At 48.0% G+C, this 15,940-nt stretch overlaps 1 protein-coding gene across 1 annotated transcript in view; it reads right to left on the reverse strand.

Annotated features, from left to right (window-relative positions):
- The window catches only part of HEG1 (heart development protein with EGF like domains 1), a 68,358-nt gene that overhangs the window by 25,392 nt on the left and 27,026 nt on the right, over positions 1-15,940 (reverse strand). The window contains exons 8-13 of the mRNA XM_072724351.1: positions 14,687-14,803; positions 13,927-14,046; positions 9,027-9,130; positions 6,278-6,336; positions 5,875-6,035; positions 1,948-2,082 (exon numbers count right to left, since the gene is read on the reverse strand). Coding sequence (XP_072580452.1) covers positions 1,948-2,082; positions 5,875-6,035; positions 6,278-6,336; positions 9,027-9,130; positions 13,927-14,046; positions 14,687-14,803 — 696 coding nt within the window. The remainder of the gene's footprint in view (positions 1-1,947; positions 2,083-5,874; positions 6,036-6,277; positions 6,337-9,026; positions 9,131-13,926; positions 14,047-14,686; positions 14,804-15,940) is intronic.

A 15,940-nucleotide genomic window follows, 5' to 3' on the forward strand; every position in this document is an offset into this window, starting at 1 on the left:
TGGCCACGGATGAAAGTCCAACCAACAAGGATACTGCAGAAATGAGGCTTCGCAGGGCCTTGGCAACAAGCCCGAGAGCTGACCAAGGAATCCTCGTGCTGCATCTTGGCTCGTTACTTGATAAACAGAAGGTTGCTGGATGCTGTGTCATTGCATCTGGAAACATCTTTGACAGTCCTGCTATCGCTAGTGCTAGTCTATCAGCCAGACAATTAAGAAATTGCTGACTTGGAAACAAAGGCAAGCGGCGGGGGCCAGCCAGAAGCAAAGGTGGCAGGGCTGTCAGAGACTCCAGAGACTTGATGCACCAGGGCCACCACTCCCATGGGCCCCATTTCTGTCCATTACCTTCCCAGCCCCCCAGCACCTGGATTTAGCAGCGGTCACCTTCCCACAAGAAGCGGGGTTCAACAAGCCCCAGTTTCCAAGAAGAGCGAGGACTACTTTGCATGAAACCAGGTAAGATGGAACAAGGAAGAGTCATTTCTTTGCATCAAAGAGGCGGACTGACTGTGTGCTGATAAACGCCGGGAGGCCGTCGTGCCTCAGGACCGCAGGCCAGCACATGGGGTCAGCCTCCCCCGCCGAGCCCACCACAGGCCTGCGTGTGCAGCACACGGTGCGCGCTTTCAAAGCCCCTGTGCATAAACCTGAGTCAGGGGGTCTGAAGGTCAGGGCGACTGCCCCGCCCTGAAGTGTGCTTTCATCCTCTCCTGATGGAACCAGTCCTCTACCGGGAAGTCCTGATAGAAGTAAGTGGCACGTCCCCTCTCCCTAGCATGTGACTTTTACTCAGAGTCCAGCAACACGGTCACCAGCAGGTGCTGGCCAAGCAGGACACCTGTGCCTTTTACATTCTAATGTGATGCAATTCTTGGAGCTACCTGACGGACTTTGTGTCTGCTGCTAGTTTGGGGATTACAAATTCCAGGAGGCTTTTATAAAGTCAGGGCTCCGGACTTGCATTAGTTTTGCCTTCAAGTAGCAACCTTGCCGTGCACTCACTGAGCACCCTCTGTTTCTAACTGAATCAATGTTAGTCCCACGTATATGGTTAGCAGAATTACCTTTCTGCCCTCACACCCTTCGTGAAAACTTTAAAACTGGAACTCACTAAATCGGCCCCATCCTGCATGAAATACCAGGGAGATGCTGATGGCTTACAAAGCACCTCCATAGGGCAGCCCGGGTGGCTCGGTGGTTTAGCGCTGCCTTCAGCCCAGGGCGTGATCCTGGAGCCCCGGGATCGAGTCCCGCATCGGGCTCCCTGCATGGAGCCTGCTTCTCCCTCTGCCTGTGTCTCTGCCTCTCTCTGTGTGTCTCTCATGAATAAATAAATAAAATCTTTAAAAAAAAAAGAAAAAGCACCTCCATATACACAGCCTTCCTCAATCCCTAGAACATCCAATGGAGCACCGCTATACCCATTTCACAGAAGGGGAAACTGAGGCTCAGCAAAGCAAAGCTGTCTTGCCCAAGACGATACATGATCCGCAAGGCAGAATCGGGCGGACTCCCCTGAGCCTTGGCAGTACTTGGTCCACTGGGCCTCAGCGGCCTCTAAAAGGGACAGGCCTGACTCCGTGCTTGGGTTTCCGTTTGTGAAGATTAGCAGACAATAGAATAAAGCTTTGGGAATTAAAACGATAATTTTCCTAACTTCCTCTAAGTGAAAAAAAAAAAGAAAGAAAGAAAAAAAAAGTCACTGCCATAGGCATTCCCATTCTCTCTTCTCTTCCTCTGAATGTGATTGGCCGGACCAGCTGCACCACTCAGAGACAGCACCATTGTTCGAAGGAGATAACACAGTCCGTGGGCAAAATACCAAGTTACCCGCAGCTGAGAACGGGCACAGCCAGAGCAGAGAGTTTGGGGCAGAGGAAAGCGTCTTCCCTGCGCCAGGTCCGGCTGCAGGGCACCACCCCCCACCCCAGGACTTGCTGGCACCTCGGCAGGAGTGATCCATCTTGTTGAACTGGAAGTAGCCCGACTTGCATTGGCACAGGGCGACGCCATCCAGGTCCGTGCAGATGGAGGTCTCTCTGTCACATTCTGGAGTCTTCCGCTTGCACAGGCTGCCCGCTAGAATGCAAAAACAAGACGGTGAAACAAAACCAAACCTCCTCCGCGTCAAACCTTAAGATGCATGAACTTTTCTATTTAAAGAGGCCCTGGGAACTGTTTCCAGAAAGTCGGCCTGCGGCAAGGCTCCCTTCAGAGGCCCACTCGGGGACCTTCCCTGTCGCCCCACAGCCCGTCCCCCGAGCACGCCACGGGACAGAGGCGCAGACAAAAGACACAGGCCTGGCGCCCGAGACCCCGGCACCCACTGTAAACACGGCCCTGGGCGCGGGGACGTCTTCTGTAACCCCCCGCTGGAGGGGCGGGCACAGAGCCAGGAATCGTGCCCAGGCCCCGTGAGGAAGCCGTGAAGCTCACACCTGTCCTGCGTGGACGCCTGCCTCTGAGTCTGCCCCGTGTCTGCGCGGCCTGGAGGGAGGCAGAGGGTGGCCGCTTGCCCACAGATGTGTTCCGAGGGTCGGACGCCCCGGCATCACGTTCTTTGATTAGGTTCCCTGTCTGTCTTCCCATTACTCTGGCGGTTTCTGGGGGCTTATGCATCTCTGGGGCTTTGGGACCTTGTAGGGAGATGGTCACACCTTGCACGCTGAAGGCTGCTGTTGGGCCCTGGGTCCCCAGGCCATCACCACGGGGGTCGGGGGCAGAGGAGGGCAGAGGAGGCTTGCTACCTCCCTCCCTTTAGGGCTTTACTTTCTACAAGCAAATCTGCTTGGCTTGTCCAGCTCTGGACACATGGGCCGTGCTCATTTCATGGAGGACAAAGAAGTTATCTCCTTATTATCAGAAAGTGTTCATGGTTGGGCACGTGGCCTTCTCCGAGGCTGTGTACGGCGGGCCCTCTCTGTATGCAGGGGACATACCAGGGGAAGCTTACTATCTAAGGCCTGACAAAAACACACGTGAATGGGGGACACAGAGAGCAGAACAAAAACAAGCAGCTAACTGGAGAGTGAGCAGAGCTCCTTTCCGACCAGCTCAAGGGGAGGGCAATGCTGAGATCCGCTCTCGCTGCCGGGAGGTGAGTGCAAGCTGCCAACGGGGAGAGGCCACCGAAGTGCAGTGTGTGCATATCATGCAGGGAGGCATGGTCCTCCCTCTCCCACCTTACGGAAGACACCAACGACTCAAAAACCAGGTACCGGCTCTCATTGTGGCAAAACTGCCCCTCCTGTGATGATATGAGGTGCCACCCATGCCAGGTCCCCGCATCTGCCTCCTTTCCTGAGTCCTGAGAGCTTGGGACCTGCTGGATGGCCTGGTCACAGGGAGGTAAGTTTAGGACACAGCTTTGGTTTTCATCACTGCATTTCCTGCCTTTATCATTGGAAGCTGGCTGGCTAAAGCAGAACTCTCTTTGTGTGTATGATAGAATTTCCTTTGTTTATTGTGAAAAGTTTGTATTTAAGAGAGAAAATTTAAAAAAAAAAAAAAAAAAAAAGGAAAAAATCTCACCAGGCTAACTGCAACGCTGGCACTAGAGAGGTACCAACCCCCACAGCTCCTCCCCTAAACTTGGTGAGAGCTTTGCCAGTCCTCAAGCCTTAACATAAATACTTCTGGGGCAAAAGGCTGGTGCTAGCTTTGTCCAGCAGCCAGCCTGGGTTGCCGGTCCCGATTAGATATTTTCTGGAAGCCAATGTCACATTTTCCTTCCATCCTGCCCGTTAATCTAGCCTGCTGGCAAATACCACTCGCCCCACTGAAGCAACCCTTCCTTGCACAGAAGCAAGGAAAGTTGGCCTTGCCTCTGCAACAGAGGAGTTGCTCTCCTAAAAATCCTTAAAGAACATCCTGTCATAAGTCAATCAAATGCAACCACATCGAATCTCATTTTCATTTCAAGCCTGGCAATGTGATTTTTCTACAACCACAATTCCCATGGTCGTTCTGGGGCATAACATTCTCCTGACAATGAGAACGTATGTACATCTGAGGCTGCGACGCTCCTTGGGGGATTTCCAAAGACTCTAAACCTTTGGAAGCACGAGAGCTGCAGTTCTTTGGAAGGTGAAGAACTGAGGAAGCGGATATTTTGCGAACTGAAGGGTGAAGACCTGCCCTTCCAATGGCATTGTTCAGAGTAGCCCAGTGCTGCCCATATGTTGGAAATACCCAGATGTCAGAACATGACCCCTCCTGCTTGTCAGAGCTACGGCTCCAGCACTCAGAAAGGTGAACAAGAAAGAGACAAAGCTCGGTATGCTGGCAAAACCTGGAGAAGAACTGGGAGGGAAAACAGAGAAATGAGACTCTTCAGCCAAGATACATGGTTGTCTTTGTTTTCAAGGGCTTTCAAAGGGGAGGTACAGAATGCGGATCGGCACAGGTCGGGGGTGAGGGAGCAGATGGGAAATCTCTGTACCTTCCTCTCGATTTTGCTCTGAACCTCACACTGCTCTAAGAAAATTAATGTCCTAAAAAGCAAAACAAAACAAAGAATGGGACTTCGGCAAGGAAGCTAGGGGCTTTCCGGTAGGCCACATCCAAGCAGCAGAGAGAATGGCGTCGGGGAGTGACCACTGCTACTGTAATAAGCAGGATCTTACAAATCCATATATGTGGCTGTTTGATATACAAGACATGAAAATGCATTTACTAGGGACGTAAAGGTAACCTGGTGCAATGTTGACCACAAAGGATGTACTCTTGGGGTGTTCAGTGAATTGAAAGGTCCCCTTCCTACCCACCAGGGAGGAGAAATTGGGACCTTTGAATCATTGGCAAGAGAAAGTAAAATCAAAAAGTTCTTGCCTCAAAGTTTAGAGCACAGTATAATGGAGCATATAGTTTTCAGTTAATTCCCCAGCAATGCTAAATGATAGCAACTTCAGGTCCAGAAAGCTCAGCAGCTTTTTTTCCCCCCAAAATGAACAACTAGCCTTAAAATGGGCTAAAGCTATAGTGTTTATCTCAGGGTACATGGTTAACCCCCAGCTCCCAGGCTCTGCTGTGCATAGGTCCATGAGGAGAGCCCTCTGGATCAGCACTCAGAAAGCCCTGAGCCACTGGGTATGTCCTGGATCTCCCAGCAGTTACAGCACCAAACCTGCTCCTTGCAACTTCCATCGATGTCTGGGTACCAGATGGGGAGGCTCAAGATTCTGCATCCTTCGCTAGTCCTAACTGTGTAGCACAATTTGCTGACCAGAGCCCACTTCTTTTTTTTCTTAATTTTATTTGTTCATGAGAGACACAGAGAGAGGCGGAGACACAGGCAGAGGGAGAAGCAGGCTCCATGCAGGGAGCCCGATGCGGAACTCGATCCCGGGGCTCCAGGATCAGGCCCTGGGCCGAAGGCAAGTGCTAAACCACTGAGCCACTTGGGCTGCCCTTCTTTTTTCTTTTCTTTTCTTTTCTTTTCTTTTCTTTTCTTTTCTTTTCTTTTCTTTTCTTTTTTTTCTTTTCTTTTCTTTTTTCTTTCTCTTTTCGTTTCGTTTCGTTTCTTTCTTTTCTTTCTTTCTCCCTTCTTTCCTTCCTTCCTTCCTTCCTTCCTTCCTTCCTTCCTTCCTTCCTTCCTTCCTTCCTTCCTTCCTTTTCTTTCTTGGCTCAAATGCCCAGTGTGAAGCCCTACATGAGGCTTGAACTCATGGCTCTGAGATCAAGACCTGAACTGAGATCAAGAGTTGGATGCTCGACCCCCAAATGCCCCCCCCCACTTAACACCCATTTCAAACATAGACGGGTTCTATGACAAACGTGTTGAACCCAGCCCCGAGTGCCTTACACTCCCGTCCTAGGTCTGTACCTAACTAACCACATGGGCAGGGTCTTCCCAGGAGGCTGTTCTCTTACCTTTAAAAATCCGCCTCTGAGATCCCAAGAGTTGGCAGGCCTCGGCAGAGGAGCTGCAGGAGTTGACACATTTCTGCATCCCGTCGGCCAGGTCAAACAGTGTCACGTTGGAGGCCAAGGAGAAGGTGGTTTGCAGGGACATGACCACCGCATTGGACTCCCTATTGGCAAAGTGTGTGGGTTTTTAATTGTCCTCAAATGACGTGTGGGCCCCAGGGCTTGTGGAAAGAACATGCATCTCCTTTCTCCAGGAAGGGAAAGGGAGAGCATGGAGGTCCAGGGACCTTGGCCCCGGGTCACTCTGTGGCTTGGTCAAAACAGGGCCCAGTTTTGTTGCTGTCGCCTACGTTATGATGGCCTCCCCTTTGTTGTAGACTGGTTCACAAGTAATTCCGTCGCTTACCTAGAAGCATGAACTGTGGATCGGGTGTAACCAGGTAACGTTGAAAAACACATATTTAACTGAAAGGAAGAACAGGATGGTCGTTAACTGTGAGTTAGATAAAAGCCTTAGACCTAGAACCAATTTCCTATTTTCAGGATAAAATAGGCATTTTCCAGCCATCAAGTTATCAGCAGGCAGCTTTACAGAGGAGTGGTGTCCTTTTTTTTGTTCCCTTCTTAAATGCCTCCCTGCTCTTGTTCTGTTGTTCTCTGAGTACAAAGGGAGAGAGGCAGATAGTAAATCAGTGGGGAAAATCTTGGCAGGAAATGATGTTCAGAACAGCACCCTTGGATGCAAAACATCTTCAAAGGAACAGATCTCTTCTAAGACCCAGGGTTTCAAAAAACTCAGAGGCAACTGTTTATTTGGACTTTGCAGAGTGAACAAGGTTCACTGAAAGAGGCTTCAGCTACCCCAGGTCTGGCAGGCCCGACACAGACCCTCATAATCTACAGTGAGTTGACCTAACTCAAAGATAGGTCCTCTTCAAAAGGGCTCTCCATGGGAAATCACATTACGTGGGTCAAGAGCCCCTTTTTGGAGAGCAAATTAAGAATGACTCTCCCTGTGTTTGCCTTGTGCCCTCAGAGAGAGCAGAAAATCCCTCTAGGGCATAAAGTTCCATGCCTGCTTTTCTGCTGCCACCACCGGTAGGGGCTTCGGAAGGTCACAGTACCTTGACCTGTGCGGCGTGCCTGTCTGCAAAGCCGCTGTGTCAGGCACACTTTACTCTTCATAAGATGGATTCAAACATAGGATGTTATCAAACCCTTTTTCGCCTTGTGGGACATTGCTCTATATTCTGACGGGCAATGATTTATTAGTATAATGATTTTAAACTTCTTTTTCCCAGGGGAAAAAGAGAAAAGGCATATTTCAGAACAGAATGGCATCTTGGGGAAGGCCACTTAAGTGACTTCTCTAGTTACTGCTCAAATCTTCACTTTTCTTGGGACTGGAGATGTCATATCACCAATAAATTATACATTCATACTAGGTGAAAATGAACAAGTCAGGTTAGTCGCTGAGCGCCGTATACTGGGAAGGACTGCATCTCTGCACAGGGTTCTAAGCCCCTGTACTACCCAAGAAGGAAATATTGACCTCCAGTACAACCAAGAGGCAGCTGCAGCTGTGCTGGAGTGACAAGAACACCAGGTATAGGGTTAGTAGACATAATATCCTGCTGTATAGTAAAGAATTTAACCTCATACAAAGAGAGGTCTGGCCGTTGGCTTCCAGGAAGTAATCAATAAGCTTTTGGAATGTCTTGCCTTTGTCTACCTGGAGGCCTGGCCACTCCAAATATCTAACAATGTGACTTACGTGGGGGCTCTGGGTTATATGGTATCAGCCTGACCTCCAGAGTGACTGGAGGCTGAGGCCAGCCATACAAGCAGTTGGCTATGTCCATATATTGGCTCTAGGCATCAAGGTTCAGGGGAGCTTCATTGGTTAGCAATACTCCATGAATATTGTATACATCATTGCCAAGGGGAGTTAATACAATACAACACATGGGGAAAAGACAACTGGAAGCATCAAACTTGGAATCCTCCTTGACTTCGCCCCATGTCTCTTTCTTATGGCTGATTGTAACCTGGACCTTTTCACTGTAATAAACTACAACTGTGAGTTTAACAGCTGTCAGTGAGGTCTGAGTCATTACAATGAATTATCAAATCTGAGGGTGGTCTTGGGGATCTTCAAACTTGCAAATGGTGTTAGCAAAGGGGATAGTCTAGTGGACTAGTCCCTAACTTTGCACCTCTCTGTGTGAACTCAGGCCTCCCATTCTTTTAGCTGTAAAGGTGTCACTTTTATAGGAGTGAGGCATCTGGCAAAGTGCCTGTCATAGAGTAGATGCTCAGTTAATATAGAAATGGAATTGAAATCTAAATTTTATTTTATTTTATTTCTTAAAAGATTTAATTAAAAAAAATATTTATTCATGAAAGACACAGAGAGAGCAGCAGAGACATAGGCAGAGGGAGAAGCAGGCTCTCCTGGGGGACCCTCATGTGGGACTCGATCCCCAGACCCTGGGATCACGACCTGAGTCAAAGGCAGACAGATGCTCAACCACTGAGCCACCCAGGTCCCCCTGGAATCTAAATTTTACACAAATAAATTCTATAGTTCTATAAAACCCTATAGGTTTTGGCTAATATACTCTTACCCATAAAGAGCAAGTAAAGACAGGAATCAAAGCACCCTAATCTATGCACTGAATTCTCAAGCCTAGAAAATCAGGATGAACTGTTATGCCTTTGGCATTGCCCCGAGGAAAAAAAAGCATTCTTCTCCCCAAGTTTGGAAACACAGAGAGAAAGTCACACAGCATGTCGAATGCAGATGGAATAGTAGGATTTTCTGGATCTTTCCTCATTGCCAATAGTTCTTATTGGTACATACCATCTAACCATCTGTGACTATCAGTCTGCACATGGAAAAGAAATGCCAAGGCACTGGTAAAGGGTGCATGTGAGGGCACATTGAAGAAACGCTTCTATTGGCACCAGTGGTTCTCAGCACCTCCCTTCTAGTTCTGAGCAGCTTTTAACTTTATCATGACGTTTCCCTTCCAAATATAATGGAAATGAACATCTTAGGAGATATAGCCGATCTCCATGAGGTTCCCAATTCTGAATGAAATCTGTTCTAGAAAACAAAGGACTTGAAAGAAGATGCCTCTCATGAAACTTACTGTTTTGGTGATCTCATTTTCAACTTCATGTAGGTCTGCGTGTTTCTCCATGGTGGTATTGAGAAATGTTTTCTTTAATTTGAACTCTGTCACGAAGGTTCTAACTGAAAATGAAAACATAACCTGTTAGACCACGCGATGGGCCGACCTACGCGTGGCTGCGTGTTTGTGAATCTCGGGTGTATCACTCTTTCCTCCACCTCGCAGGACAATCTTGGTGCATGTCCTTCTTGAGGGGAGAGAACCCCTCTCCCTCTTCTAGCTCTGCTCTAGGAAGATGGGCACCCGGTTGAGCTGAGCAGGAGGCTCGGACCGAGTCAACCTTTGAGTCAGAAACTCCAAGGAGCCTTTTGCATGTGTGCACGGGCTGCTGTGAGGAGCCACCCCGACACCTCTCTAGTGGCCTACATAATCGATGCTACAAAGTTGTGACAAGGAAGAAAGACCAGTTGGCTTAAATGACATAACCCCAGGAGGAGGGGAGGGGATGTGGGGTCAGGCCTGAGAAAACTCTCGACAGAGGAACACTCTTGTCCTCTTGGCCCACGCTGTGAAGTCCTCAGCTTCAAGGGCGTGCTTTGGTTTCCTCTTCTGGCCAGCCTCACCCCACCAGCCCCCATCCCTCTCGCTCAGAGGAAATGCCCATTTTATCACTGATGAAAGAGACTTCCAGAAATCAGCTCACTGACTCAGGACAACCGGGGGTGCTATGGAGGAAGGTGTCAAACATCCTCTACTCTGGGGGCTGCCAGGCCCCACAGTCACAAGCCATGCAAGGCAAATGCCCCATATTCAAGATACTGCTGAGATCAGGCCTGAAAGAAAGCAGCCCCGTTTTCAGGGCCCATTTCACTCATAAAATAAACTTGTACTTAATATCAATTTGTGCTGCCTGGGCCTGGGAGGCAGGAGGGATGGATCTTACAAACGGGCAGGCGACAAATAATTAGTATACCCTGCTTTCTATCTGCCTCTTATCTTCCTTTATATTAAGTTCTTATCTTTCCCTCTGGACGGGGGGGGGGGGGGGGGGGAAGACCCCAAACCCAGGAACCCACGAAGCTGCTCTATCACAGAAAGCTTGCCTGCAGAATTAAGAAAAAGGCCCACAAATGAGCCAGGGAACACATTTAACATCTTATACTTACTGTCTAAAGCCCTTAATCCTTATTTAACATCTTTTTGCTTGTTCTACAGTTCAGTGAAGCCAGCTGCTCAGGACTCTTTCTGAGCAGCAGGGAGCTCTTTGAAAACATTCTTGGCCAAATGAAAGCATTTCAGCATGCTCTAATTTGCATGTTCCTCTGATGTTTATGAACAATGAAGCTAAATGATTTGAAAAGGGAAAGATGATTGTTAACACAAAAGAACGGCTCTCCCCCTGATCCGTGGAGCTTGGGGGACACTCTGGCACACAGGCTTCCAGAAACACCACCCTGCTCCTTCATCTTCCCTTTCCAACTGGTCCGGGCTGATACCCAGACTCTCTGGATGGAAATACACGTCTTGTAAATGTTAAGTGCACAGACCCCCTCCCGAGTCATGACGTACATGTGGCCTCTGCTTTCAGTGCAGCCAGGAAGACGGCCACACGCAGCGTCCTCCGGGGCCCCCACACCCTGCCTGGCACACTGACGCCTCTGTGCCTACCTTCCATCATCTGGCTTTAAGGAGATTTTCTACTTCACATTTAACTGTTGATTTGCATGGGTTCTATAAATGATTTTTAAATTATTATTTATTTTTTATTTTATGAAGTTTTAAACTTCAACTCCAATATAATGAAGGTAGTGTTGTATTAGTTTCAGGTGTACCCTACGGTGACTCAACAATCTGACTCAACAATCGTGTGCATCACTCATGCTCATCAGGACCAGCGCCCTCCTCCATCCCCATCCGCTATGTCACCCATCCCTCCACCCCCTCTCCTCTGGTAACCATAAGCTTGTTCTCTATAATTAAGAGTCTGTTTCTTGGTTTCTCTCTCTCTCTCTCTCTCTCTCCTTTATATAAATGATTTTTTTTTTTTAAGATCCATAATTACTACATTGTATTCAGAGTACTTCATGTTTTCGTTGCTTTCAATTCTGGTCCAAGAGGTTGGGGACTAAACGATACCTCCCGTCTGGAGAACTCTACCATTTTCAAAGCTTGCTCAGAGACTTTATTTCATTTGATCTTCACAATAACCTTGAGTGGGAAGCAGAGCAGGTGGTAATCTGATTTTACAGATGAGAAAATTGAGGCTCAGGAGTCATGTGCCAAAGGTGGTGGCTCTGGAGCTGGAAGCTGGGCAGTGGGGGGTTCCTGGCAAGGCCGTTTTCAACAGTGCTTCAAAACAAAATCATTCCAGCTTCTCCATTCTTTTTTTTTTTTAAGATTTGATTTATTTATTTGAGAGAGAGACAGAGAGTGAAAGCATGAATGACGGGTGACAGGGAAAGGAAAAGCAAACTCCCCGCTGGGGTGCCCGACCTGGGGAGCCTGGCCTAGGGAGGCTGACCTGGGGAGCCCAACCTTGGGAGCCCGGCCTGGGGAGCCCAACCTGGGGAGCCCGGCCTGGGGAGCCCAACCTGGGGAGCCCGGCCTGGGGAGCCCAACCTTGGGAGCCCGGCCTGGGGAGCCCAACCTGGGGAGCCCGGCCTAGGGAGCCCGCCCTGGGGAGCCCAACGTTGGGAGCCCGGCCTGGGGAGCCCAACCTGGGGAGCCCGGCCTGAGGAGCCCGGCCTAGGGAGGCTGACCTGGGGAGCCCAACCTTGGGAGCCCGGCCTGGGGAGCTCGCCTTGGGGAGGCCGACCTGGGAAGCCCGCCTTGGGAGCCCGGCCTGGGGAGCCTGGCCTGGGGAGCCCGGCCTGGGGAGCCCAGCCTGGGGAGCCCGACTCAGGGTTTGATCCCAGGACCCTAAGATCTTGACCTGAGCCGAAGGCAGATGCTTAACTGACGGAGCCACCCAGGTGCCCCAGCTTCTCCATTCTTAAACCACAGACTCCTGGCCTATTTCTTCCAGGGTGTAGCTAAATGGAATAGGTTACCCCAAACAAATAAACTATTAGAGTTTAGACAGTCTAACAGTTTAGACTATTAGAATATAGACAGATGTCTATTTTCCTAGATTTTTTTCCCCTTAAATCATGCTTTAACTCCATCCTTGTATTTTAAACAATTTCCAAAATTCTACCACTATTTTTGTAAGGTACTAAGTATTTGAAATACATTTCTAGGCCCAAGATGGAGCTGCTCATGCCCAGGGTGCCACGTCGGCAAACCGAACCTCCGAGTCCTCTAAATGCTCCCGTGACCAGAAGTGTAGTGTATTCAGTCAGCCAATCCCCCAATGCCAAGTCCACTCTGGGCTCTGTACTCACTCCCTTGTCTTAATCTTTCTAAACAAGGTCACATATGCAACCCTGGCCAGTCGTGCCCTGTTTCAGAAGTGATGCCGCTTCTCATCCTTGCCAGACCCCTCAGGGACAGAGCTCTACTGCTTGGGAGGCCCCCGACTCCCCCAGTCCACTGCTGTTCTCCCTTAAATAAAGGACATCAAATTCATTATCCAACCGTTTTGTTTTGTCATCTGACACAACCTCCCTAAAAAATCTGATGATTCCCCTCAGCCTGTGGGCAATAGGAATTCATGCAAATAACACTTTTCAAAGGTCACAGACGTTTGTTCTCTCAAAAAAAAAAAAATTTACTGAGCACATTTTGTGTGTTAAGTCTCACACTGTTCAGTTTAGGATGACTCAAAGATGAGTCACTTTACCTGCCAGTTTCCTTAACCAGCTGAGATCACTCTATGTTCTGCACTTCTAATCTCTGCAACAAGTTATGTATTGAACTCAACACGCTAAAGCAGAGTTATGCCCTGTGTGCAAGGAAGCTCTCATGATGAACACATTATCATGTGATGGGAGCTGTGGGCTGGAACGTGGCCTCTCAAAAATCAGGTGTTCAAGCTTGGCCACTTAGCCCCTTGTCAGGACCTTAGTTTTCATTTGCGTTTGCTTTTTAACCTGTAAGCCGGAGATTATATCTAAAATCAACCAGCTTTAAGACAAATTAGGGAATGAAATAGGACCAATTATATGGTTGGTATACAATGAACAGCAGCTTTTTTTTTGTTTTGTTTTTTTAAGGTTTTACTTATTTATTCATGAGATACACAAAGAGAGAGGCAGAGACATAGGCAGAGGGAGAAGCAGGCTCCCCCACAGGGAGCCCAATGTAGGACTCGATCCCGGGACCCCAGGATCATGATTTTAGTCAAAGGCAGACGCTCAACCACTGAGCCATCCAGGCGCCCTACTAACAGCAGCTCTGTAAAAATGTATCTGCCTAGGGACAGGACCGTGAAGATCATTTTTAAAAATAAAAAGAATGAAAAAATAAATAAAAAAATAAAAAAATAAAAAGAATGAATAAAAAAATAATAAAAAATAAAAAGACTGTGTGAATGTGGCAGGATAATCAGGGTTTTATTCTCTCTTAAAAAGTTTTTTTATGATGTACTTAGAATATCCTTTTGACACACATTTTTTCCTAACTGCAGGCAGGATGGTTAGGCAAATAGTGTTGTGCACAAATAATGACATGTCTGTGCAGTCCTTAGGAAGTTTGTATGATATTTTTAATAACATGGAACAATGTTTAAGATATAAAGTTTGTACAAATACCACGGTTTCGACTATACAAAAATATAATGCACACTAAGAAAGACTGCAAATAAGGTGCTATATCTCTGAGTGATTGAAAAATAGGCAGCAATTTCACCCCCTTCTATATTTTTTAAGTTCATGCCTTGGACAAATACCAATTTTGTTCAGGGAGGAAAACGATAAATGTTATTTTAAAACATATACTGTGGTACAGAATAAATTCCAAGACAGATTCATTCTCTTACCCAAATTGCATATTCCTTTTTCCAGCTGGTACCCAACTGGGCATTTGCAGGTGAAGGATCCCTGAGTATTATTGCACGTGGCCAGGGGTGGGCAAGGGCTCAAGAGGCATTCATTCACATCTGCAGAGGAGAGAAAACAGGGCCCTACTGGGTCTGCAGCAGACAGCAAAATCATTATCCAGTATGGTAAGCACCAACTAAGAGCCGAATGGCATGACGTGCGGTAGGGTCCCAGGGATAAGGAGGATGCTACCCTTGACCTTGAGGGACTGCCTGTCTGCTGAGGGTGGAGGCAGCCATGTGTACAGCTGACTGTAAATACGAATCAGGACTTGGAAGTACAGAGAGAGTAAAAGATTTTGATGGAAGGGAGAATTGAGGACCGTTTCCAATAACATCTGAACTAAGACTAGAAAGACTTTAGCAAGCAGATGGGGGGAGTGGGGGTGTAGCCTAAGGCACCAGCGCAGTGAAGGCCAGAGGCAGGAAAGCGTAGGGGTCTTTCGGGAGCTGTAGCTGGTCCAGAGTGGCAGGGGTGTAGGGAGCCCCCAGAATGGAGCCAGATTGTGGAGGTTTGTCAGTTCCATCATCTGACATTATTCTGTAGACAACACGTAATGCATGCTAGCGAACTCTCCAAGAGGCAGGGGATGAACTTAAACAAAATCTTACTCTCCTACCTTTTGAAGGGAAATAGTGTCTTTGCCTATCTCAATGAGATCGTGTGGTACAGACCCCTGGAGATGACTTTTGCTCTTACCCACACTGCAGTCATCCCCTTGCCAGGAAGGTGAGCATTCACATCGATACCCATGGCTGGTGGAGTCCACAATGCATTTCCCATCATGAAGACAAGGGTTAGTGGCGCAGCTGTTAACTAAAAACACATTCCGGGAATAAGGCAGTTAATCACATAGGAAATGTAAAAGCAGCTCTAGATAAATATTTAATTCTTCTGGCTAATATTTGATTTTTGCTTATTTCTGTTTACTTGCCCTGAAAGGTCACACTACTAAAATAGAACGGGTTCCCGGGGGGGCGCAGAAGAGATGCCGTGGGACTGGATCCTGGTACAAGTTCATGTGCGTACACATGCGTAAGACAACTGGATCCCTGAATGCAAGAACTAGTTCAAATCCAAATGCTGTTTACAGGTCGCTCGGTTCAGGACTGATGATTACATTGTCTCCCATGCTTAGAAAATTCTGCTTGAATCCGTGCCAATTTAAAACACACGTCGGGGGGCAGAGGTCCCTGATTACCCATCCTCTCTGCTTTAGGACTCCCCCTTCCCGAAAAAAAAAATCTCAAAATATAACTGGGCCTTCACATCTGGTGCAATCGTTCAGAAAAGCAATCAAAGTTGTGTACTCCAGTGCCTTCTCTTAATATAACGTGACGATGAGCCCTATCTGATTCATCTGGGCCCGAACAGTGCCCAGGCTTCAGCGTCACCTTGGACTTCCAGCTCTCTGGGCAGAGACCACAACTCTCTGTTTTGGTGTCAACAACCAGCCTTGTCATGCTCCAGCTATGCAATAACTGTCGAAACCCACAAGATGACTGCATCACTTCCAAGCAGAAAAATCTGCTTGGTAGAAGGAGAAAAAGAAGGTAGAAGTCAAGAGTTTGTAACACCAAAAAAATAACCCCAAAGTCAAATGAGCTAACCCTAAAGATGGTGTCCCTAGTCCGCAAGGCTACTTTGAATATACCTGAAACTACCCAGAGGAGCACAGCGCCTACATGACCAAACACTGTGCCCTAGATACTGTCATAAAACCCATATTACCAGCCAGTAATGATGCTACTAATTCTCCCCTACAGTTACCACTATAATGACCATAATCGGCTTGAAGGGGGGATTTGTGAATTATGCTCCATCTGGTATTGGAATATATTTGGCTAGAAACGAAGCCCTGTGAGTCCCGAAGCAGGGCTCCCAATCTCCCTGCAGAAGAATCCACCTTACATCTCCCAGGGGTGCTCGGGTCACCGGCACAAAGGAGGCAAT

This window comes from Vulpes vulpes, chromosome 1 (genome assembly GCF_048418805.1).
Source record: "Vulpes vulpes isolate BD-2025 chromosome 1, VulVul3, whole genome shotgun sequence".
In the NCBI taxonomy this organism is placed as follows: domain Eukaryota; kingdom Metazoa; phylum Chordata; class Mammalia; order Carnivora; family Canidae; genus Vulpes; species Vulpes vulpes.